At 50.1% G+C, this 20116-nt stretch overlaps 1 protein-coding gene across 17 annotated transcripts in view; it reads left to right on the plus strand.

Annotated features, from left to right (window-relative positions):
• The window catches only part of GRAMD1B (GRAM domain containing 1B), a 252697-nt gene that overhangs the window by 67971 nt on the left and 164610 nt on the right, over positions 1-20116 (plus strand). For 4 of the 17 annotated variants that reach the window (XM_025893595.2, XM_025893596.2, XM_025893598.2 and 1 more), the window contains exon 1: positions 766-1728. The exons of 2 other annotated variants lie outside the window; for them this stretch is intronic. In XM_025893595.2, coding sequence (XP_025749380.1) covers positions 1355-1728 — 374 coding nt within the window. In that variant the 5' untranslated portion in view covers positions 766-1354. Of the gene's footprint in view, positions 1-739; positions 1729-20116 lie in introns of those variants that run through there. 11 more of the 17 variants (XM_073903880.1, XM_073903879.1, XM_025893604.2 and 8 more) reach the window with 5 other exon arrangements.

Genomic DNA, 20116 nt, shown 5'->3' on the forward strand with positions numbered 1-20116 from the left:
AGTGGGTCAGCATACCTTCAGACACTGCTGGGGCTGATTCACTTTCTAGGTTCCATGACCTGGGCACATACCAGATTTGTGTGACCCAGTCCATACCCCTTGCAGGTTGAAGCAGAATTGAGTCATCACCCAGGAACATAACTCCCAGGAAGGCTTTGCTGGATGCTTTGCCTTCTGGGTGCTCACTGTCCAGTAACTTCATTTTGTTTTTGGGATGGGGCTATGGTATTGACGGGGTCACTCAAGGTGGAGAGGGATCATCAGTCCCTTTTCCTTACTGGTCCTGTGTGTGTCCTATGTCTCTCAGATCCTATTGTCTGTCCTTCCTTGGTATGTCATGTCTGCTGTCCTCAGCTTATTCCACAGAACTTTCTCACCTCTGAACTTGTCATTTTGGAAGCAGCCTCCGGGAACTTTGCAGTCGCCCTCTGACTATGCCCAGCCTTCCTGTGCCCCTACCCGCACTCCCAAATAATTCGAAGAAAGCACTTTTCTGAGAAGACATTCTGCGGAAAAGCCCCCTAGTTTTCCCCCAACCCTGTCTTGGGTGGCCTTGGGGAGTGAGGGCTGAATTCCTGATTCCTCCGTTCCCCTTTCCTCCCTCCCCCACCTTCCCCCAAAGAAAAAGCTGGGCGTGAGGTTAATGAGAGCTGCCTGGCCAATCGTTGCTTTGACAAAGTTTGGTTTGTGATCCTGTTTCATTAGGCTGATTGGAGCAGCCTTTACTCGGAGGTAGAGTCCCTCCTCCCCGAGGGATTTCGCGTACAGTGACCCTGGCTGTCGCTGCCTGTGCATGCCCTTTCTGGACAGAAATGACCTCCCCTCCCCTCCCTCTTAGCTCTTCCCTCCTCCTTTTTTGTTTTTATCCAGTGTCTCGCTTCCTCTCTCTTTCTCTCTCCCCCCGATCTCCCTCCCGCTCTCCGCCTCCCTGCAGCGCCACGCCGGCTCCCCAGCCCGGTCGGCCGATCTCGAGCCGCTGAGAGTTTGCCGAGCCGCCCCCTGGGGCCCCGCGCCGCCGAGTCCCGCTAAGGCGAAGACGCAAGCAGGCCGGGGAGAGCGCGGAAGAAAAACAGGCGGGCGCGCCGCGGGAGCCCCAGGAGGGAGGCCGGGCGGCGGCGTGCGGCGGCCGGGGCGGGCCGGCGCCGACGGCCGGGGGGAGCGCGCACCGGAAAGTTCGGCCCCGGCGGCCTCGCGCGCGCCTGCCTCGCGGCGCTCCGGGAGAGGAACTTGCCCTCCGCGCCGCTCGAGCGGCGAGCGTTTCCCAACGTGAGCGGGCTGAGCGCGCCGCGGCCAGGGGTGGGGAACGAGGCGGCAGGCGGAGGGCGCCGAGGGAGCGCGGCCGCCACGGGCCCACATGCCGGCGGCCAACATGCTGGAGAACCTGCAGCCGCCCGCCCTGCAGGTGCCCGAGCCCCAGGGCGCGCCCGAGGGCAGCCCGCTCTGGTCCAGCTCGTCGACCCCCACGCTCCGACGCCGGCGCTTCAAGATGCGCCGCATGAAGAACGTGCAGGAGCAGAGCCTGGAGGCCGGGCTGACCCGGGACCTGCCCGGCGTCCTGGCCCCGGGCAAGGAGTTCCTGCAGCTGCCGTCCATCGAGATCACGCCCTCCAGCGACGAGGACACCCCGTGGTCCAACTGCTCCACACCCAGCGCTTCTCCGCGCCGAAAGCGCTTCCTCCTCCGCAAGTGGCTCAGGGTGAGGGAGCGGAAGGAGTGCAGTGAAAGCAGGTACGTCCCTGCGCCGCCCCCCTGCCTGCTTCCCCTTCCCCTCTCCTGCCCTCCCCGGGGGCGTCCTGGCCGAGACTTCGGGGAGGAAAGCGGGGGGGGGGGGGAGGGGGCCCTCGCCAGAGTGGGCTTCGGGCACCTCTGCGCCCCGCTCGAGGGCCGGGGGTACTTCGGCTTCCACGCGTGTCGCCCTCTTCCCCAAGCCGGGGCCGGGGGGCCTGCGACTTTCTCCTGTGTCACACACCTGCGTGGGGCTTCCCGCCGCGTTCCATCTCATTCCATCCTCATGGCAAAATGTAAAGTAAAACCATGGCAGCTAATATCTGTTGAGTCCTTATCATGTGCAGGTCATTGCAGTGAGCACCACGAATCGCGAAAACTCTTGAGTTAGGTACTGCTGTTATTCCCACTTAAGACATGGAGGTAACAGAAGGTGAGAGAGGTTAAGGGGCGCCTCCACTTAGGCTCATATTGCTGAATTCCATTTCAATTTTTATGTTATTTTGGCCACACCAGCTTGCTTTTCCTAGCCCACGTGTGTAGAGGATGTGCTGAAGTTTGCATGCTGAGTGATTCATATTTCCTACTACAAGAGTCTTCAGACATCTAGAGCTGCTCTGCCCTACTCTGGTTTGTGCCGGCTACTTTTTTGCCTGGGTTAGTGTGGCATCTGAGTAGTGGGAGAAGTTCGCTTTGTCCTGTCGCTCAGTGTAGAGAACCATAGGGCAGCTCCATAGAGCCTTTGCTAGGAGGTGTGTTGGAGGCAAGCCCACCGCCTGGTTGGCGGGGAGAGGGATCCTCACTGGCTCTTTGATACCATGGACTCTGCTCATTTACTTTTAGACGCTAGGGTCCTGTCTTAACAGAGGTTTGTTGCCTGGTGTAGGACAGCTAAAGGATTGGCCACCTTCCCCAGGACTCCTCCTCCCAGGCTCTTCAGTTTCATTCACTTCAGTTCAACAAGTATTTATTGAATGTTCTCCTGAACTCAGTCTGGTACCAGCTGATGTTGATGGGGTCCTGGGGGGAGAGGAGGAAGGGCTGGGTAGGAAAGGGGGATGCCAACTTTGAGAAGGAGAGTGGGCGGAGACTTGTACAAGCAATTAAGACGTGAGTTTCACTCCTATGGAGGAGGTGGAACCATGGGAAGACAACGATTTCTGGAAGGGAGAGGCTCAAACTGTGACAGATACAGACGGGGGGTAGAAAACAGGAAAAGTGTGAGGTCAGGGGCATGAGATCAGGAAAGGGGAGCAATATGGACAAAGGCAAAAGAAGCAGGGTGGTGGCACCAGGCTAGCTCATTTGGAAGAGCCTGTCGCTCTTGATCTCTTCGGGGTCAAGGGTTCGAGCTTTACTAAAAAAAAAAAATAAAAAAAAATTTAGAGGAAGAAAGAAGTAGGGAGAACCTTGTGTCTTTGAGGGGACACTGAAGAATCAGTGGGGTTATGCTAAGCTTTCCAGGATCTCTTTTCTGTGGACTGGAAATGGTTATCCTAAAAGAGCTTTTTGTGGACCTGAGGATAACAATTCTTTCTCTCTGGTACCTCGTCCTGCTGCCTTTTCCACAGAGTAGAGGGAAGGGGGGCAAGCTTGGTGGGGGCTAATGTTCTTCCTCCTCCTCCTCCTCCTTTTTTTTTTTTAAGTAATCTCTATTGAAGTCACAACCCCACTCTACCAACTGAGCCAGCCAGGAGCTAATCTTGAATGAAAATAGTTCATCAGGGCGCCTGGGTGGCTCAGTTGGTTAAGCGACTGCCTTCGGCTCAGGTCATGATCCTGGAGTCCCGGGATCGAGTCCCACATCGGGCTCCCTGCTCAGCGGGGAGTCTGCTTCTCCCTCTGACCCTCTCCCCTCTCATGCTCTCTGTCTCTCATTCTCTCTCTCTCAAATAAATAAAATTAAAAAAAAAGAATTTGGGGGCGCCTGGGTGGCTCAGTTGATTAAGCGACTGCCTTCAGCTCAGGTCATGATCCTGGAGTCCCGGGATCGAGTCCCACATCGGGGCTCCCTGCTCAGTAGGGAGTCTGCTTCTCCCTCTGACCCTCTTCCCTCTCGTGCTCTCTATCTCTCATTCTCTCTCTCTCAAATAAATAAATAAAATCTTAAAAAAAAATAGTTCATCACAGTTTGTCAGCTTTCCCCTCAAATGTGAGAGACCCTAATAGAGACCCTCCCTTCAAATGTGAGAAACCCTAATAGAGACCCTGTTTTGGTTTTGGGATTTGCCATGCATGTGGAGGACAAAATATGGGGAAAAGAGTTGCATTGGGTGAGGATGGAGGTGGATTTGGTTGGAATTAAGGAAAGCTTTCTTGGTTTTGAGAGTTGTCTAAAGGTGCCGTGGAATCTTCAATATTCTTAAAATCAGGAAGGATTTTCACCTTGTAGGTATAGATGAAGGCAGGTCTTTTAAATGATGGCTTGCTGGATTAGAAGAATATACGTGTATGTGTGGAATGAAGGCAGACTCTGAATTCAAACCCAAATTGGTCTGACTCAGATCTCTACTCTTAACCGCTGTTACACTGTCTCCTGTTGGAATCTCTCTGGATCTTGGCAAAGACAAAACCCCATCACGTGTAGGTCTTAGAAATGGAAGGCTTCTTGGAGAGAGAAGAAGCAATCAAGTGAGTAGAAGCTTGTGGATGCCCAGCAAACTACCCTGAGAAAGAGTTGGCTTTTGAGGACAGTAGAGCAGAAAGAATATTGGACTTGAAGCCAGGAGATTTTGGTTTATTTTTATTTTTTTAATTTTTAAAGATCTTATCCAAGAAAGAGTGAGAGAGCATGAGTGGGGAAGAGGGTCTGGGAGAGAGAGAAGCAGGCTCCCCACTGAGCAGGGACCCCCCTCCCCCATGCGGGGGCTCCATCCCAGGACCCCGGGATCATGACCCGAGCCGGAGGCAGACTCTTAACCAATTGAGCCGCCCAGGTGCTCCCAGGAGATTTCAGTTTAAATTTCAGTTCTGTCATTTAGTAGGTATGGGACCTTGGATACCCCACTTCGTTCACCTCTCTGTGTGTCTCACCTTCTCCATCCGTGGCGGGGGAAATGTGTCTCAGGAGTAATACTCGTGAAAATGTTTCCCACACATGAAAGTGCTGTGTCAGGGTGAAGGATTATTGTCAGTTTTCTGTGAGTATTTGCATGGAGTGGATGTGCGCTTGAGAGTATGAGCTTACGCACTCAAGTGTCCTGGAACAGCGCCTGGCACTCCTCACACCTGATGGGATTGGGAAATGGCTCTGCTCTGGCCTGGCTTAGCCAGGGGGGGTTAGCACACCAGGCCCAGTGTGCTAGCCGTTCTCTTCACCTTCGTCCCTCTCCACAGGCGAGAGAAGCACCTTTCAGGCTGCAGTGGAGTCCGATGCGGTAGAAGGCAAGGGGCTGTGGATTTTAGCTGCACACGTTAAACACAGAAAGAGGATCGGGAGACCCCTTTTTTCCCCTCCTTTAACCCTAGGAAGAAAGAAGTGGAGAAAGGGTCAAGTTAGTGTGGTTTGGGGAACCAAGGACCTTGGGGTACAGTAGTGAAATAATCCACGCCCAGTTTTGTCTGGTTCATCTTTGCATCCTCACTTTCTAGCACCGTACTTGGCCTTTTATGGTGATCAATACGTGTTTGTTGGGGCACCGGGGTGGCTCAGTCGTTAAGCATCATCTGCCTTCGGCTCAGGTCATGGTCCCAGGGTCCTGGGATCGAGCCCCGCATCGGGCTCCCTGCTCTGCGGGAAGCCTGCTTCTCCCTCTCCCACTCCCCCTGCTTGTGTTCCCTCTCTCGCTGTGTCTCTCTCTGTCAAATAAATAAACAAAATCTTTAAAAAAATAGTGTTTTGTTGGTGAATAAATTAAAAATGAGTGGAAGAATGATTCTTTTTTTCTCTGCTGTTGGGAATGAAATTATCTTTATTCATAAGTCAGGGAGAATTTCCTGGAGGAGATGAGTTCAGAGCTGAGGTTTTTTTTCCCCGTCACAGCTTTATTGAGGTATAATTTACGTACCATACCATTCACTCATTTTTAAAGTATACAATTCAGTGGTTTTTAGTATGTTCCCAAATATGCACAACCTTCATCACAGTCAATTTTAGAGCATTGTGACCCCAAAAGGAAACCCATACCCTTTATATACCACCCTCAGTGCTCCTATTCCTCTCCCCGGCCGTAGGCAGCCACACATCTACTTTAGAGGGCAGAGGCTTTTGTGGTTGTTGATATGTTTTGTTCTGAAAATTTATGTGTTCATTTGAGAGAGAGAGAGAGAGAGAGAGCATAGGGTGGGGGGCAGAGGGAGAGGGAGACAGAGAATCCCAAGTAGACTCCCCACTGAGCATGGAGCCCGAAGCAGGGCTTGATCCCAGGACCCTGAGACCATGATCTGACCTGATATCAAGAGTCGGCCACTCAACCCACTGAGCCACCCAGGTGCCCTGAGAGCAGAGTTTTGAAGAGACCAGATGCTTGTTGGTGAAAGCAGTTTGGGGGTGTTGGCTTGAAGATGGGAATGGATGACTATAAGAGTGGCCTTGATGAGGGATGTGGAAAATAGGGAGGTGAACTGATGGGCCGACCGACTTGATTTATGCTGGAGAGTTGGAATTTCAGTTTATCAGTCAACAAAGATGCATTGAGATCCCACAGACAGTGTGCTCTGTATACAAAGAGGATTCAGCTCACTGGGGAGCCACTATAGGTTCTAGAACCTGGGAAAGATGTGCAGAGTGGTATTTGAGGCAGCTAATTCTTGCTGCTCTGTGAGAACTGGGTGGTGAGTTAGGGGCCCGAGCCTTGCACTGTTCTTACAGCACTCTGGGAATTGTTAGCTACCATTTAACGTAAGATGGCACTTTTTTTTTTTTTTTTTTTTTTTTTTTTTTTGCTGGCCGTGTTGCCCTCTGAGCCTCCCCCCAAAAATGGTAGAGTGAAGTTGATGGGGCAAGCTTTTGGAATTAGTACCTGCATGTCTCCTTAAATTCCTTGGCCATAACTGGTTGTAGTGATTGTTCAAAACTCTCTGACCTGCCGGATTCTGGTGAAAAGTCGGAAATTGGACGGAACCCTCGACTGGCAGGATGGCCTACTGTCCTCATTCCCTGGAGGGAGAGGGGAAAGCTGACAAGGGCCCAGTGAGCAGGTGTGGATGACTACTTGTAGGCTGTCTTTCCAGAGGACACAGCAGTACATCTCTGCTTCTTTGCCCCGCCCCGGGGCGCCTCCCCCCCCCCCAAGTATTGTCATTATTTGGGCCACCATGGCCCCTTGGCTGTTCTGTCCCCTCTTCTTCTGTAACATCCTCAGGCTGCTCAGAGTCCTTTCAACTTGGAGCCTCAAGGTTTCCGCTCTGCGACACACATCTGACCTCAGGCGGCGCCTCTCACTGATTCTGCCCTGCCTGGTGGGCCAGGCTCTCCATCTGGTGGTGCCAGCCTCGCTGGTGTGTGGGTTGGCAGGTAATGGTATCATTGGTGTATTTATCTTGATTCTTCAGCCTTTCCTCTGACCTTCGGAGAGAATCTTGCTTCTGGTTTCAGCTCCATTTTCAGGGGAGCAGGGTGAGCTCTGCATCCAGACACTCTACCCATCACCTCTGTGCACACCCTGCGGTGTATGAGAGGCACAGGGAGTGTGGGGGGAGAGAAATGGCATTTTTTTTTAAGATTTTATTAGAGAGAGAGAGAGAACACAAGCAGGGGGAGGGGGAGAGGGAGAAGCAGACTCCCCATGAGCAGGGAGCCCGATGCAGGGCTTGATCCCAGGACCCTGAGATCATGACCTGAGCCAAAGGCAGATGCTTGACGACTGAGCCCCCCAGGCGCCTGAGAACTGTCATTCTTTCTTAACACAAAACAACAAAAACAAATGCAGTGGAGACCTGTGATCTGGCAGCAGATTAAGTAAGTAACCGGTGCTGGATTAGGTGAAACTAGTGAAAGCCTCTGTCCGACCTATAAATCCTGGAGGGCGGGGACTGCGTTTTACTTGGTGCCAAGTTTTCTGCAGAGTGCCTTCAATACACAATCCCATTTAATCCTCACAAGAAACTCCCCAGGTGGGTGTTAACGGCTGAGAAGGCTGAAGTTCAGAGATTAACTCGCTCCAGGTCAAACAGAAGCAAAGGTGAGATTTGAACCATTCCAGAGCCTGGGCTCTCTGCAGGACACTGTACCATCTCTCCAGGGCCTGGAAATCGTTGGCTCTTGCATGTTTGAGAAAGCATACATGTGGAGGGGAAGGGTGTGAGAGAAGGTAGGAATGAGGTCAGCAGGATAGGAAGGGCTCCCGGGAGAAAGCTGTAGGGCTTGTGGGCGAGCACTGCTGCGTGGGGGGGGGGCTGTGCTGACCCGTCTGGGAAAACTGCTCCGCCAGCGTTTGGCTAGAGATGTGGTTTCCAAATTCTAACAGTTTGTGGAAACTGAGGAGGTCAAAGTGGAGCCCCATGGGCTGATTCACACTGGCCAGGCTCCTCTGTGGAGGTTGGTTATTTTAAGAGTTTCCATGGTGGTTACGTGCTAAGAGGGCGCCAGTTGCGCATCAGGCAGGAGCCACGGATGATCCTGGGGCAGATTAGCAGGTGATGATTCTGCCCAGTGCGGTTAATTTCTTACGAGTCCTCTCCATCCACCAGTTGCTAGGCTGGTCACTGATAATTGCTTCTAGGGTAACGCTATTTTCCATTAAGGCATCTGAATGGCTAACCTGCCGGTGGGGAATTTCCTTCCTGACCTCCGTGCACGAGCCACTGGGCCCTGGAGCAGGTGTTCAGACACCCAACCCAGCGGGCCTGAGAGCCCAGGGCGGTTGCTGGGTTGTGGTGTGTACAAGAGCTTTCTGCAGCCCCAGGGCTTTTTTCTGGAGCTTTTGCCTCTTGGATACTTGCCTCCATAACCCGCATTGGTGTGGCGATGCGCCAAGGGGCTGTGGTGTCTGGTGTGAAGGAAGATACAGCTTTTACACATCTCGTGGGGTTGGGGTTTGAGGCGGGGGGTCTGTCAGCTCTTGTTCTGTGATTTCGGCGCCTGAGGCATCTTCCTTCCTGCTCATAGCCCAGATGGCAAAGCTTCCATACAGGATGCAAAACTGAAAATCAAACGTGGGCAGGACGGAGATGCTTTGAGCTGCAACAGAGAGATGTCCGGCAGTGGCTGGCCCCGCCCCCTGCCGCTGTGCGCAGCCACGTGCCACCTTCTAAAAATAGTCCTGGTGTCAAATATTCTCCTCTGTGTTCCAGACACTGTATTTCTGGATTTTCAATTCAAATAATACTGTTCAGAATCATCAGCGAGACGTGGCTGTGGCTCAGCTAAGATCAGTCAGTGGTGGAGGAGGGGAGGGACAAGGAAATCCGTGGCCCTTCCACTGGAGCCCCCGATACATTGTTTTTTTGGTCCGATGGTATAAAATCCTATGTTCTACATCCTTCGTACACACTCCGTGTTGAGATTCTGGTTGTTCAACCCTGATTGTCGATGAGATAAGGAAACAAGGCGATAGGTGCATCGTGGTGGTAGATCTGGGTTATGGCTGGGAACTCTGGCCTCCGACCTCAAGTCTGGGCCTGTTTCTGTCACTTCTCCGGAGCTTCTTGGTGCTTCGTGAGATCTCCCCGTGTCAGCACATCGCTGCAGTAATGCCTCTTCTCAGCCGGCTGCCTCTTAATCTACTCGGTCTGACCACAGAGGGTTTTAGGCTTGCTGCTTCTTGGTTAGCAAATTCAGTCAGGAAGTGAGGGGGCTGAGTGAGGGGGAAAAAAAGAAAAAAAACCCCAACAAACCAACAACCCACTTGGTTTTTCCCCTTTCTTTCACAACTATGGAAAAAGAATTTGCCCTGGAGGCCCGGTGGGCAAAAGGGGAGTACGGTAACCCTTGCATGATTTGACTCAACGATTAGGAAAATACAGAAAGACCTAGTGGACGGTTGGTTTGGTGACACATTTTTGAGGCTCTGCAAGGGTCTTCCAGCTTCTTAAAAGAAATTCTTACGTCCCAAAGGCCAGTAGATGTGTGTGTAATAAAATAGCTAGTTAATGTAAAATTTGGGGCCGTAGGGAAGAGAAGGATACAGCTCATCATTTCACTATGCCATTGGCCGCATATTTGGTGTATTATCACCCACTATGTTTTCTCATTCGGGTTTCCCTTTTATCTTTTATTTATTTTAAAATATTTATTTGTTTGTTTGTTTGTTTGACATAGAGCACACAAGCAGGGGGAGAAGCGGGCTTTCCTGCTGAGCAGGGAGCCCGACACGGGGCTCGATCCCAGGACCCCGAGGTCATGACCTGAGCTGAAGGCAGACGCCCAGCCGACTGAGCCCCCCATCATCCAGGTTTCCTTTTTAAGTGATAGACATTTTGTTTCATCGGCTCTTCTGTTACCGTGTCCCTGTAGAAGGTGGGGCAGAATGTAAATCCCTACGTTGAGGACAGGTGAGTCTGTGAAGGGGTAGCGGGGAAGAATTTCTGCAGCACCGTTTTTGGAGGAGCCATGAGGATGAGATGCTTCTCCAAAGTGGGGGAAGAACTCGCTCAACAGAGATGCCACTTAGCCTCGTCCTTGTGGTTTCCATAACCAAACCTATGCGTTAGTGCCAGTCTGACTCCACAGAGCCATCTGCCCTGATCCGGCAAGTGTTTGCCTTCTAGCTGGGTCATTACACTCCAAGCTCTTCCTGACCTTTTGTTTGCTTCTCAGGTCAGGGTTGGATGGAATGGCAGTAAGAAAGATTATTCTGAACAGGGTGGCGGTTTTCCAGGGAACAGTTTGCCCTTAGCCTGGGTGGCAACATGTGTTTTCTCTCTCTTTGTCTGTGATGAATCACATCTTCTTGACAGGTGAAGACCTCATAAAAAAAATTTTAAAAAGGCCTCAGAAAAGAGGACTGCACCACCTCTCTTGGTTACTTCTTTCTATGTTTCAAGGCCTGCTACTGAGAAAGTTCTTCCTCAGATCTGACTGAAATCCCCGGTGGTAAGGTTCAAACACGTTTTCTCTAGTTTTGTCTTCAGTGAGGACGAGAGATGGGTCGTCATCCTTTGAGAACATTCCTTCAGAGACTTATTCTTAGTAGTAACGTGTGCTGTGGCTTGCAGATCCTGAGGGAAGCCCTCGGTTTGTGCTAGTGATTACTTGGACCTCACAGGTGCCCTGGGGCCCTGCGGACTTCCTGGGAGGATTGGCGGCCACATGTGTCGGAAGACCAGAGTAGAAAGTGGCCCGCCCATTCGGAAAGTTCCGAGCGACCCTGAAAGATTCCTCTCTCTCAAATGCCTTCTCCATGCTTGGGTTGCTTCCTTAAATGCCTCTGTGAGTTGACATGCTTTTTCTTTGTAGTTAGAGAGATTAAGCTGAAAAATCAGAGAACTCAGGAAAGCTGATTCTCATAGTTGAAACATTTACTGGATACTTACAGGGCTTTGCTGGGTGCTTGGGATACAGGGCTGGACGCAAACGGCCCTTCCGTTGAGGAGCTTTTGGCCCGTGTGGAGAGCAACGTGAAAAAGATAATTTCAGGAGAATAGGGAAGTCAGAATACGGCATTAAAAAAAAAAAATAGGTCTGAGGAAAAAGTTGGCTGGAAGGGACAGGGGAGGAGGGTCCTAGGACCTAAATGGCACCACAGTGTTGTCTTACTTCTCTATACTCAGCTGCCACCTGTTAGTCCCTATAGTTCTGGCTCTGCCACTGTCCGGAGAATCTACTCTTCGTGGTGGCTGGGATTTGTGGGGTCATTTCAGCTTGGAACAAACAGAAGTCCAAGGCCGTGGAGTTGGTCAGCAGCAGAGATGGCTCTGGAGTACAGGTACCCTGCATGTCAACTCGTTCAGCCCGCCCTGTGTCTGGGGAGCCCATTCTGCGTGGGATGGAGCCCTGTCTCCATCAGCGAACTCAGGAAGCTCACGTAGGCCTCGTCCGTGGATGGTCTTTCGGAGGACCAATGTCCTAGCACCAGTCCGGGGGACCATCCGAGGCAGCTGGGCTGTTGGCTGGGGTTCAACTCATTTTCTCCCTGTGTGGTCCTGGACGGGTGACTCCGTCTCTCCGTGTCTGGGCATCTTTCTCCTCTGTAAAGTGGAGAGCACACATTCCTTCTTCCTCTTGTAAGACAGTTTAAGTAGGTGCATCTGAAGAGTTATGCTGTTATTATTAGTTAGTAAAAGAGATTTTTTTGGTGGTCTGTGAGGCCTCTGAGTTTGCTCCTCTGGTCAGCACAAGCTGGAACAGTGGTTACTTCTTTGATCAATTATGAGATGTCGCTTTTCTTAGCTACCAATAGGTGCTGAAAATGAGCTTTTACAATTCATGGGCTGCTCTTGTCCGTCTGTCTCTTCAGTGTCTGTCTGCTTAAGGTCTGACTCCAGGTTTCTTATTTTTCCCTCTCCTTTCCCCTCCCTCTGCGCCTCCTCCTCCCAAATCTATACTTGTTTCATCCACTTGAGTGGCTTTAATTATTTCTCTATGGTGATGACTCTCACATCCCTCAGAACTCCTCTCTTTCCTGAGCCGTGGGCTCAGACCTAAGAGTGACTAGTGGACATTTCATAGGGATGTTCTTCAGAACTCCACGTCGGTGTCCTTGAACTGGCCCTCTGCCCTCCAGCCCAGTTCCTCTCCCTCAGTTCCTTGCACTGGGGATGGGGACCGGTCAGCTTCACGAGGCTTCCCTCGCCTGGGAGGGTATTCTTCAAGCCCGTCTTCCTGACTCCATCACCATTGCTCCTCTCCAGGCCACCATCTCTCCCGTGTGTTCCTCAAGTGTCCTCCTCGCTGGCCTCCCTGCCTCCCGTGAAGCCCTGTCCTTTCATTCTTGGCTGCAGCCAAAGTGGTCTTCACGACCTCACTTCTGCTCCCAGTCCCGTGCCTCCAGCCATAGTGGCCCCTCCGCGCCTTGAGTGGGGCACTTTCTCTTGTTTCCTGGTCTCCACAGACACTGTTCCTTCAGCTGGAATTCCCCTTTGGTAACACCGACCCACTTTGCCACGCTGCCCTTCTTTTCTTCTCCTTTGGGTCTTTCCTCCAGGAAGTATTTCCAGACTCTGGTGTTTATTTTTTATTTTATTCTATTTTATTTTATTTTAAGATTTTGTTTATTTGCCAGAGAGAGAGCACAAGCAGGGGGAGTGGCAGACAGAGGGAGAGGGAGAAGCAGGGTCCCCGCTGAGCAGGGAGCCCGACGGGTTTCCCTGGATCCTGGGATCATGACCCAAGCCGAAGGCAGATGCTTAATTGACTGAGCCACCCAGGCGTCCCCAGACTCTGGTGTTTATTTATTACATGTCCTAATTTATGATTATGTTCCTAAATTGCGATTATGTGGTCACATTGCATCCTTTACTGGATCATAAGCTGTGAGGGCAGAGTTTATTTTATTCAGGATTTATTTTATTCAGAGCTTGCTGAGCTCTTTGCGTGGAACATCGTAGGAACTCAGTACATAAGTATTTAGGGAAGGAGTAAATAATCGAATGAAGGACTGTACAGAAACTTGATTTTCATGGAATTCTAGTGTGAATCATTTTGCAAAGCAAGAAGTCCTCTTTTTTTTTTAAGATTTTTTTTATGTATTTGACAGAGAGAGACACAGTGAGAGAGGGAACACAAGCAGGGGGAGTGGGGGAGGGAGAAGCAGGCTTCCTGCGGAGCAGGGAGCCCAATGCGGGGCTCAATCCCAGGACCGTGTGATCGTGACCTGAGCCGAAGGCAGATGCTTAATGACTGAGCCACTCAGGTGCCCTGCAAGAAGTCCTCTTGAAGCTGAATAATTACCCCCCCGTATCCCGTTTATGTAAATCTGGATGATTACATAATGGCTTGTTTGCTTTGAGTCTGTTGGTTTCTTTTGTGTTTTTATTTCTTTGTGCTGTGTCTTCCATCAGACTGTCGGTGCCCAGAGATCAGAGACTGCTGTTCTTCTTCTTCTTCTTTTTTTAAATTTATCTGAGAGAGAGAGAGAGAGAGAGACCATGAGAGGTGGGAGGGTCAGAGGAGAAGCAGACTCCCTGCTGAGCAGCAGGGAGCCCGATGCGGGACTCGATCCTGGGACTCCAGGATCATGACCTGAGCCGAAGGCAGTCGCTTAACCGACTGAGCCACCCAGGCGCCCCGAGACTGCTGTTCTTCTAAGGGTGGTCTCTATTCAGGGAGTTTAACTTGGCATCTGTAGGTGGAGGTGGTTGACTTTTCCCAAAACGAGGCTCCAGAAAGCAAGAACAGGTCGGAAGCAATATTTTGGCCAATGGTCGACCCAGAGCCCAGGTACTGTCTGCAAAGAGGAGTAACTAACCTGTGGCAGTTTTGAAGGGTGTTTTGAATTTGGAGCTGTGGTTGCCATGGTAACCACACTTTTTCTGGCCTTCTGATTCCAGGTTGGAGCTACAGTTGTTCCTCTTGCAGGAGAGGAGGATTTTGGAATACGTGCATCCTTCCTCCTACCCTCTCCCCCACCCCCCACCCCCGCCGCCAGTTAATCCACCAAATATTTATTGACCACATGTGACGTGACAGGTGCTGTTCTAGACACCAGAAACTATAGCGAATACCGTAGTTTCTAGCTAGCAGAGCTTGCATCCTAGAGAGGGGAGGGAGACAGTAAATAAAGGAATGAGGCCACAGTGATCCCTGTTTATTTAAACACAAGTTACTTGGGCACATCCCTGGAAGAGAATTCGTCTGTGTTCTAAAATGTAGAAATCGGGAATTGTGAAAGTAACGTCTTCCGCCCTGCTCTGCAGAGAGAGAGAGGAATGGGGGTGCAGCTGAGGGCTGAACGTGGGAGCAGACTCCCTCCCACTGACAGGAGGGCTTCATTCAGGGGCAGGCATCTCGGAATGCAGATGCATCTGGTGCTCTGACATTTTCCAAGACCTTGGGAGACACTGCTGTGAAGCTGGTTCTCTCTCTGCAGCTGTCGGATGTCAGGGCATTTGTCCTGGTGTTTTCCTCTCGGCTCTAGCGAAAGCCAGGAGCGGAAAGGCCACCCGGAGAAATGGGCCTTCTTCATGCAATAGAGTGGCAGCCTGAAGACAGGCCTTGAATGCCAGGTACTGAGGCACCACAGAGTGTGGACTCTGAACTCTTGAACTGGGAGCCTGGGGTGGGGGAGGCAGGCATACAGAGGAAAGAGGGGACACTGACACTTGCCACTGGAGCTTCCAGTCAGAGCAGCAGAGAATGGTGCCCACGTGGAGACAGGTGAAAACAATGCTGGCGATTGCAGTTTATCATAATCTCTGAATTTGGGCAGCGCTTTATCCTTTTCAAGGGGACTTACCAGGCCATGGGCTCCAGGAAGGCAGCACAGAGGATGATTATTCTTTGCATTTGCCCCAACACATGCCATACTTCCTGGCATGCACCGAGCCTCCAGTCACGTGCTTAGGGCTTGGCCATCCCTTGCTTCATTTGCTCCGGCTTCCTGTGGGGCAGGTGTAAACGACTGTGTCCATTTGGCCCTTAAGGAAATTGAAACTCTGCAGCATGCCTACATCCGTACAACTAACTAGTGATGGAATCGTGACTCAAAAAGAGGTGGTCCTGTCTCTTTTAATTCAGGCCTTTTTTGATACCGTACAAGAATACATGGGCATATCTAATATCATCCTGAGGTTTATATGCATGTGCTGACAATGTAGGTAATGAAAATCCACAGGAAATGGAAAATAGAGACCGAACATTATAAGCTGCTGTTTCAGTGGGCCTCTATTCTGTTAAAGCAGCAGCCGCTGTGAAAAGCTTTGGCTGGATTTTTTACCTCCCCTGCGGGACCCATGAAATATTCAGGCTGCCCCAGCAAGGAGCATTCGAATTCCGCACGCCCTTATGGCTTGGCTACTGTACGCCAGCCACTGGGCTCTGGCTGGCCTCTGCTCTTGAAGGATTTAGTCTAGTTTATTTATTGTCCATCCATTCATCTGTTCAACTGTAAGTTTTTATTGAGCATCTTTTAGGCGGTCAGTGCAAAACATACAAATAAATGTAAGATCTAGAAAGGTGGCAGGTGCCCTCCAAGGAGAGGGCAGCAGGAACTGTGGCATTTGATCATCCTGGTAACTGGCCAGATCTTTCTGCGAAGGACGTCCTCTCTAGCAGAAGACCTTCCTTTGTAAATGGAGCTGGATGGACATTTTGTCTTAGGAGAGCAGAAGCAAATTACTGTCACCCTAGGGCCTGGCTCATTCATTTCACGGAAGAGACAAAGATGGCTTGTGTTTTGCTGACTGGGGAATCCCAGCCATGGGCCTGGGGTAACCTGGCCCGCTTCTCTTCTCTCTTTTCTGCAGAACACAGGACCGCTGAACTTCCCTTTGCCTTCCTCTAGCAGAGGATGGGCCGGGGAAGCAAAAGTTCTGTTTTGTTTCTCATACCTTTGATGCAAAGGATTCCAAAGTTGGGCATTTTTGGATTATTATCTGTGCCTATTTCTGACCTTAGTCCTCATAGCCATGGAGAGTCTAGAGTTCTAGAGCATCTGTCCCCAGTTGCCTATAAGCTTAGGGCCCCTCTGGGTGACAGGTGCTGTTTGGAAATAATTCACTTTCACTGTCTTAATCAGCTCAGTAGTGTCCTCAGAGGGTTAGTAAGAAATAGTTGAGTGCATGCAGGTCCAAACATACTTGTCCAGGTTCAGTGGATGGGTGTCAGAGAACGAATGAATGAATAAGTAAACAGACCTTTATTTTTTTTTTTATTTTTTTTTAAAGATTTTATTCATTTATTCATGAGAGACAGAGGGAGAGAGAGAGGGAGAGAGAGAGAGAAGCAGAGGGAGAAGCAGGCTCCCAAGGAGCAGGGAGCCCGACGCGGGACTCGATCCCAGGACCCCGGGACCATGACCTGAGCCGAAGGCAGACGCTTAACCATCTGAGCCACCCAGGCGCCCAGTAAACAGACCTTTAAAAACAAATGTATTGTGAGGGATGCCTGGGTGGCTCAGTCAGTTAAGCATCTGCCTTGGGCTCAGGTCATGATCCCAGGGTCCTGGGATCGAGTCCCACATTGGGCTTCTTGTTCAGTGGGGAGCCTGCTTCTCCTTCTGCCTGCCGCCCCCCCGCTTGTGTGCGCTCACTCTCTCCTTCTGGCAAATAAATAAAATCTTAAAAAAAAAAAAAACCAAAACAAATATATTAAGTATTTAATATATATATATAAGTATTATATATGTATCTGTATGTATAATTTATTTATTTTTAAAAAATATTTTATTTTATTATTTGACAGAGAGAGAGACAGTGAGAGAAGGAACACAAGCAGGGGGAGTGGGAGAGGGAGAAGCAGGCTTCCCGCCAAGCAGGGAGCCTGATGCGGGGCTCGATCCCAGGAATCCGGGATCATGACCCGAGCTGAAGGCAGACGCTTAACAACTGAGCCACCCAGGCGCCCCTATATTATTTATTTTTTAACTCTGGATAACCCTAGGACAGGTGAGGTGGTCTTTGGCCTGGGATGGTAACTCCACTCTTACCAGCAAGAAATTTTAATTTGCTTATTGAATATGATACTTGTCTTGATGTTAGCTGTTGGGTTAGATCCACCCACCTGCGGGAGACCGAGAGACTTGGCCTGCCCCGTTCTAGATGAGTCCAGGAGAAGCCCAGCTGGAGCTGAGGGATGGAGCATGCGGAGTCACAGGCGGCTACTGATGGTGAATTTGAGAGCGACTGGGGACAGCTGAGACATAGAATGTGTTTCTCCCTCTTCCAGGGCTGTTCATCCTTGCAAAATACCGTTGATAACTGCCCAGGCTGACACTGTTCCTCCCCAGTGTAGATGACTTCCCAATGGCTGTGTTTGACTTTTATTCCAGTAGCAGTTTCCAGCACGGAGCAAGCTTTCTTCCCTCAGGCTGTTTTGCATCATCAGTTTCCTCCTGCATAAAGAGGGTAGCATGATGATACCTAGCTTGTAGGTTGGCGTGGAATTGAAAGAAAGGTGAGGCATCTCTCCAAGTTCCTAATGTGCCATAGGTGCTCACTTTCTGATGACTTCTTGCTCATCCCTTTACATTTAAGGGAAAGAAGTGTTTTCACATTGGTGTCATTTTCCTATTGGTGCCAACCTTATCTGATCCGAAGGGCAGGCCCTGGGGCTTGTGGTTGTCTGTCATTGCGGCACCTTTGCTGAGTCATCTGGCGTTGGCAGACCTGGAAAAAAATAGTGGTCCAGAGGGTGGTTAGGGCTGCGTGTGATCGGGGACGGCGGCCTGTGTCGTCTACTTAGCATTTCCTGGTGCACTTCTGGACCCCGATCCCTCCTCTCATGAGAGAGGGCGGGGGACACGTAAGCTGTCAAGGGGATATTGCACCTGTCTTGCCCGCTGCTGGGTTTCCCCTGATGTGGCTTCATGGATCTTTGATTTCAGCTTAATCAGTATTGCCATAAGGCCCCGCGGAGAGCTCTACGTGAATGGATTGTCTTCTGAGTTTGAAAGGACTGACATTCTTTGAGATGAGGTGTAATTAGGAGAGAAGATGCTATTGGTGCTAGGAAGAAGATGCCGAGGGAGAACTTTTAGAAAAATGAGGCGATCTTATAAAAAAGAGCCAAGGTAAGACGTATAAATGATGGCCTTTGAGATGAGGCGTTTGTGAGATTCGGGTTGGTTTTGTATGTCCTCAGCAATGTTTAGTCCATCTTTTATAAGACTGCGATTGTGGACCTAGCTACATGCCATTCTTGTACTTCGAGACTATTTTAACTTGCTGTATCTGAGTATTTTATGAGCACTTGGCCTTATATTAGTAAGAGGATTGTGGTATGTTAAATCCCAGTCGACATCAGTGATAAATGTGGTTTTGAGTATGTACCGTGTAAGAGCTCTCTTTACTATTTAGGAAAGTAGGAAAGCAAAATGTCTACATCTGTTTTGTCACAGTAGATAGAGATATAGAATGAAAGGAAAAATACTTGATTAAACTATAATCTGTGTTTCCATTAGGACGAGCTAGAGATTCATTAGGATGCATTAAAATTAAAACAGAATGCACTAGAATCTTCTTCTGAATTCCCTTCCAAATTAAAAATCCTCCAAATTAAAAAGGCCCGAGAGACCCTTCTGATTATATATATATTCCCATTCAGTTGGTCATTAGTCCTGCAGGCATTTGTCATGCAAACCGCCGCAGGAGTCACTTGGTACGACCCAGTCGGTGAAGTCGTGTGCTCTGTGGTGAGCTGTGTGGATTCGAGTCCAAACTCTGTCACTTTTTATCGATGTGACTTTAACATATTTATTTTTTTGCTTTCTCGAGACTCCTCAGTTGCCGATTTTATTATCTTTGTAATACTTTTAACTTGCCGTGAGTTTTGTTTTGTTTTTGTCTGTTTTGATGAGCTGTCTCTCACCTCTGCATCCCTACTGCTAAACCACAAGAATCTGAGGTTCTTAAGAGCTGGGGCCCTGCCTACTACCATGTCTCCCGGTGGCTAGAACAGACCTGGTACTTAGTAAACACTCACCAACAGCACATGACGTGAACATTTGGTGGAATGAACAGCTATTAGTAGTTACCCTTGTCATGAGCAATAGCGCCGGAAGTTGAAGACAAAAAGTAAGATTCTTTCTCTCCTTGCTCCTGGGGTGTGTCTTCCTGTACCTGAAGGGCAGCGTGGGGTTGTGAGCAGAACTTTGCTCTCGGGGTAGGGCCAACTCGAGTTTCATTTTTTGCAGTGCTATTAAATACCCCTGTGGCTTGATACATGCCTCTTCTTTCTTTAGTTTCCCGTTCTGGAAGGAGAAAAATGAGACAAGATCATCTTTTAGGCCCCTTCTTGTATAAGGGTTGGTCCACGATTTTTTTATTACAAGAATTTATAGACTCTGATCAAGTGATAAGCTGGAAACAGTCACAATAAAGGAAGCAGGAATCCAGAATTGAGAGCGCAGGAAGTGGGCCAGGAAGTCACATGTGTGTCTGTACCTGTGAATTGCCTTTCCAGGGACCTAAGCTACAGCTGTTCGCAGGTTGCTGTTCTTTCTCTTCTCCCCACTGCCCAGCCAGGGCCACCTCACCCTCCTGGTTCAGGTCACACAACGCCCTTCTCTGCCATTCACTTAACTTTCAAACTGATTTTCCTGGAAGAGCCCTTAAAATCTTACAGAGCTTCATTGCACGTTGAAGGCCAGAGGGGCCTTTGTGGTCTGGCGCGCTCAGTTCATTTTATGGAGAAGCATACCGAGGTCCAGAACGGCGAGGCCCCTTGCTCTGTGCCCTGTCCCGTCAGTGGTGGATCCAGAGCTAGACCCGGACTTCTGAGCCCAGCCCTAGTGCTACTGTTCTATTGAACGTGTGCTCTGTTTTCCATGTTTTTATTTTCAATAGATGGGCGTGTGATTTTGTGCATTACTCCAGGATGAGTGCATATGGATGGTACGGAGGACCCAGCGGTGCC

This window comes from Callorhinus ursinus, unplaced genomic scaffold (genome assembly GCF_003265705.2).
Source record: "Callorhinus ursinus isolate GAN/ISIS: 27379988/994484 unplaced genomic scaffold, GSC_fseal_2.0 scaffold19, whole genome shotgun sequence".
Lineage (NCBI taxonomy): Eukaryota > Metazoa > Chordata > Mammalia > Carnivora > Otariidae > Callorhinus > Callorhinus ursinus.